General features: G+C 59.7%; 1 protein-coding gene across 14 annotated transcripts in view; it reads right to left on the minus strand.

Moving 5' to 3' along the window:
- The window catches only part of Ahnak2 (AHNAK nucleoprotein 2), a 33,638-nt gene that overhangs the window by 7,470 nt on the left and 21,180 nt on the right, over positions 1 to 4,988 (minus strand). For 4 of the 14 annotated variants that reach the window (XM_048799465.1, XM_048799474.1, XM_048799471.1 and 1 more), the window contains 2 exons: positions 3,230 to 4,958; positions 86 to 1,329 (listed from right to left, as the gene is read on the minus strand). In XM_048799465.1, the coding sequence (XP_048655422.1) occupies positions 86 to 1,329; positions 3,230 to 4,958 (2,973 nt within the window). Of the gene's footprint in view, positions 1 to 34; positions 1,330 to 3,229; positions 4,959 to 4,988 lie in introns of all 14 variants that reach the window. The other 10 variants (XM_048799472.1, XM_048799466.1, XM_048799470.1 and 7 more) reach the window with 9 other exon arrangements.

A 4,988-nucleotide genomic window follows, 5' to 3' on the forward strand; every position in this document is an offset into this window, starting at 1 on the left:
CTTTCACCTCCAGCTTGGGGCCCTTTATGTCCACCTGGGGGCCCTTGAGGTCCACCTTGGGCATCTTGATGCTGGGCATCTGCACCTTGGGCAAGTGCCCCTTCAGGCTGGCTCCAGCTGGAGGGGCCGCCGGCAGTTCTCCCTTTGGCAGGGTGGCCTTGGGTAGGGTCAAGTCCACCTGTCCAGTCCCAGCCTGTAGGTCAGCAGTGGGCATCTGGATGCTGAGTTCAGAGGTTTTGAGGTCACTCTGGATGGAGGGCAGTGCCACATTGGCCTCTTCCTTGGGCAACTTCACCTCCATGGATGCATCCAAGGTCTTCCCAGGGGCCGACATACCGAAGGAAGGCATCTTGAACTTGGGCATTTTGAACTTGCTGTCTTTGGTGGCCACTTCCTTGTCTGCCAGGGTCAGATCCCCCTCCAGCTTTGTAGTGGCGACCTGTATGTTCACCTGCCCAGAGAGCCGTTTTATGTCCAGGTCAGGGGCACTCATCTCGCCCTTGCGGCCTTTCACATCCAGCTTAGTGCCCATGATATTCACATGGGGGCCCTGGAGGTCCAACTTGGGCATCTTGATGCTGGGCATCTGCCCCTTGGGCAGTTGCCCCTTCAGGCTAGCTCCATCAGCAGGGGCCGCCGGCAGCTCTCCTTTAGGCAGGGTGGCCTCGGGGAGGGTCACGTCCACCTGGCCAGCCCTGTCACCCATGTCGGCGGGGGGCAGCTGGATGCTGAGGTCAGAGCTTTTGAGGTCACTCTGGTTGGAGGGCAGGACCACATCGGCCACCTCCTTGGGTGCCTTCACCTCCACAGATGCACCCAAGGTCTTGCCGGGGACAGAGATGCCAAAAGACGGCATCTTGAACTTGGGCCTTTTGAGTTTGCTGTCTCTGGTGGCCACTTCCTTATCTTCCAGGGCCAGATCCCCCTCCATGTTGGTGGTGGGGGCCTGTATGTCCACCTGTCCTAATGGCAGCTCCATCTCCAGGTCAAGGCCACTCACCCCGCTCTTGGGGCCTTTCACATCCAGTTTGGGGCCCTTGAGGTCCACCTTGGGCATCTTGATGCTGGGCATCTGCACCTTGGGCAGATGCCCCTTCAGGCTGGGACCTGAGTCAGGGGCTGCCAGGAGCTCTCCCTCAGGCAGGGTGGCCTCATAGAGAGTCACATCCTCCTGGCCATCCCTGGTGTTTAGGGCTGCGGTGGGCAGTTGGATGCTGAGGTCAGAGCTCTTGAGGTCACCATGTATGGAAGGCAAGGTCACATCGGCTTCCACCTTGGCCACCTTCACCTCCACTGATGTGTCCAAGGCCTTTCCTGGGGCAGACACACCTAAGGAGGGCATCTTGAACTTGGGCATTTTGAACTTGCCCTCTTTGGTGGCCACGTCCTTGTCTGCCAGGGNGGCTTTCTTTGCTGTCACCTCTGATAGCCAGGTCATGTTTGGGAAGGTGCAGGTCAGCCTGCGACAGACTCACCTCCACCTTGGGTTTGTCAAAACCCAAACTGGGAGGAAGGGCCTGTGGCACCTGGACATGCCCCCCATCTCCTTCCAGGGGGCCGGCCGTCACACCAGTGTCTCCCTGACCACCATCACAGCTGGCCCTCTCTGTGGCTTCGGAGTCAGGTCCATCTGTGGTACTGGACAATGCAGCGTCTGTGTCTCCTGGAGGCAAGCTCTCCCGCACCTTGGAAGCCTTCCGTCTGGGAAGTGGAAGTCTGGGCATGGCCAAGGCAGGCTTCCTCGGCCTCCCTTTCTCTCCTTCCTTCTCTGAAGGCAGATGCATTTGAGCTTCCGTTGGGGGCACCTGGACCGTGTGCTGGGTATGCATTTCGTCTGTGTCCAGAACCAGGCTGAGTGTGGCGTCCTCTGGGTGGCCCCCAGGGTCCCCTGTTACCACTGCCTGCTTTTTCGGAGACCAGCTAAAAGACGGGAGCTTGAGGCGAGGCATCTTAAAGGGACTGCCCTTCCCATCACGGTCAGCAGCTTCAGCTGGGCCTCCAACGACAGCCAGACCCAAGTGCTCCTCCCGACCTGGGGACTCAGGGACACCTGAGGACAGGGGCTGAGAGGCAGGCAGACCGGTCTCCATGGCACCCTCACCTAACGAATCCACTCCCTCAACAGGGCAGAGAAGAGACAGGCCTGGGCTATCCTCGGCAGCACGTGAATCTGCCTCAGCAACAGCTGCAGCAGCACAGGAAAACCCAAATTTTGGCTTGTGGAATTTAGGAAAAGTCACCCGGGCATGGAATGCAGGAGGCTCGGGGTCCTCTGGGCCTGACTGATGCTCAGGGGAGGACACACAGACATCAGAGCTCTCAGAAGCAGCAGAAGGAGCGCCCCGCTGTGGAGAGCAGGAGGCCTGCGGGCACTCGGCTCTGGAACCCGGAGGAAAGCAGGCCTCCGGGGGCTGGCTCAGCGAGGGACGCTCACTACCCGTGACAACAGGAGGCCCAGTGCGCCCCGCAGCACCGTCAGCTCTAGCAAAAGGAAGGTCAGACGTGAGAAAGCTGGGACTCTCCACAGAGGAAGTGACCCCAGACACTGTGCACTCCTGCGATTCCACCCCAGGGGCCTGTGAGGACGATGTTGGGGACACGCGGAGGAGGCAGGCCCCGGGGGCCTCTTCCACGCCTGCAGTACCCCGAGGGGATTTCTTATGAGGACTGAACAATTTAGAAAATTTAAAATGGGGTCTATGAAATGTCAATTCTGATTCTCTTTTTGAAAAAGACGTGTCTACATCACCACTTTCCAACTTGATGTCTTCAGGGGCCAAGTCCTCTGCCACAACCAGGTCCCCCTCCAGCTTAGCGCCGGGGGCCTGTGTGTCCACCTGCACGGAGGGCTGCTCCACATCAAGTTCAGAGGGGAGCACCTCACCCTTGGGGCTCTTCACCTCCAGCTTGGGGCCCTTTGTGTCCACCTGGGGGCCCTTGACATCCACCTTGGGCATCTTGATGCTGGGCATCTGCACCTTGGGCACGTGCCCCTTCAGGTCAACTCCAGAGACTGTGGCCACTGGCACCTCTCCCTCGGGCAGGGCAGCCTCAGAGAGGGTCACATCCACTTCACCGGGCCCAGCCTGCAGGTGGTCGGTGGGCAGCTGGATGCTGAGCTCAGAGCTTTTGATGTCGCCCTGAATGGACGGCAGGGTCACATGGGCCTCCACCTTGGGCACCTTCACCTCCACGGATGCATCCGAAGCCTTTCCTTGGGCAGACAGGCTGAACGAGGGCATCTTGAACTTGGGCATTTTGAACTTGCTGTCTTTGGTGGCCACTTCCTTGTCTGCCAGGGCCAGGTCCCCATCTAGCTTGGCACTGGGGGCCTGTATGTCCACCTCCATGGAGGGCAGCTCCATGTCCAGGTTTGGGGTGCTCTCCTCACCCTTGGGGCCTTTGACATCCACCAGGGGCCCCTTGAGGTCCACCTTGGGAATCTTGATGCTGGTCATCTGCATCTTGGGCAGATGCCCCTTCAGGCCTATTCCAGAGTCAGGGGCCGCCTGCAGCTCTCCCTCGAGCAGGGTGGGCTTGGGGAGGGTCACGTCTACCTGGCCAGCGCCAGCCTCCAAGTCAGTGGCAGACAGCTGGCTGCTGAGGTCAGAGTCCTTGAGGTCTCCCTGAATGGAGGGCAGGGCCACATCGGCCTCCACCTTGGGCCTCTTCACCTCCACAGACGTGTCCAAGGCCTTTCCTGGGGCAGACATTCCAAAGGAGGGCATCTTGAACTTGGGCATTTTGAACTTGCCCTCTTTGGTGGCCACCTCCTTGTCTGCCAGGGCCAGGTCCCCCTCAAGCTGGGCACCAGGGGCTTGAATATCCACTTGCACAGAAGGCAGCTCCAGGTCGGGGGTGCTCACCCTGCCCTTGGAGCCTTTTATGTCCAGCTTGGGGCCCTTGACGTCCACCTGGGACTCTTTGAGGTCCACCTTGGGCATCTTGATGCTGGGCATCTGCACCTTGGGCAGGTGCCCCTTCAGGCTGGATACAGCAGCAGAGGCCACCAGAAGCTCTTCCTCCGGCAAGGTGGCCTCGGGGAGGGTCATATCCACCTGGAGAGCCCTGGAGTCCAGGTCGGTGTCGGGCAGCTGTATGCAGAGGTCAGAGCCTTTGAGGTCGCCCTCAATGGAGGGCAAGTCCACATCAGCCTTCATCTTGGGCACCTTCACCTCCACCAACGTGTCCAAGGCCTTTCCTGGGGCAGACAAGCCTACGGAGGGCATCTTGAACTTGGGCATTTTGAACTTGCCCTCTTTGGTGGCCACATCCTCCTCTAATAGGGCCAGGTCCCCCTCCAAATTGGCACTGGGGGTCTGTATGTCCACCTGCATGGAGGGCAGCTCCATCTCCAGGTCTGGGACACTCACCTCGCCCTTGGAACCTTTCACGTCTAGCTTGGGGCCCTTGAGGTCCACCTTGGGCATCTTGATGCTGGGCATGTGCACCTTGGGCAGGTGCCCCTTCAGGCTGGCTCCTGAATCAGGGGCTGCTAGGAGCTCTCCCTCAGGCTGGGCAGTCTCATGGAGGGTCATATCCACATGGCCATCTCTCCTGTCCAAGTCAGCAGTAGGCAGCTGCATGTGGAGGTCAGAGCTCTTGAGGTCACCATGTGTGAAAGACAAGGTCACATCAGCCTCCACCTTGGGCGCCTTCACCTCCACAGACGTGTCCAAGGCCTTTCCTGGGGCAGACACGCCTAAGGAGGGCATCTTGAACTTGGGCATTTTGAACTTGCCCTCTTTGGTGGCCACGTCCTTTTCTGCCAGGGCCAGGTCCCCCTCCACCTTGGCGCCAGGAGCCTGTATGTCCACCTGCACTGATGGCTGCTCCACCATCAGGTCTGGGATGCTCACCTCACCTTTGGTGCCTTTCAAGTCCAGCTTGGGTCCTTTGACATCTACCTGGGGCCCCTTGAGGTCCACCTTGGGCATCTTGATGCTGGGCATCTGCACCTTGGGCAGGTGCCCCTTCAGGCTGGCTCC

The sequence above is a fragment of the Marmota marmota genome, unplaced genomic scaffold (genome assembly GCF_001458135.2).
Source record: "Marmota marmota marmota unplaced genomic scaffold, marMar, whole genome shotgun sequence".
In the NCBI taxonomy this organism is placed as follows: domain Eukaryota; kingdom Metazoa; phylum Chordata; class Mammalia; order Rodentia; family Sciuridae; genus Marmota; species Marmota marmota.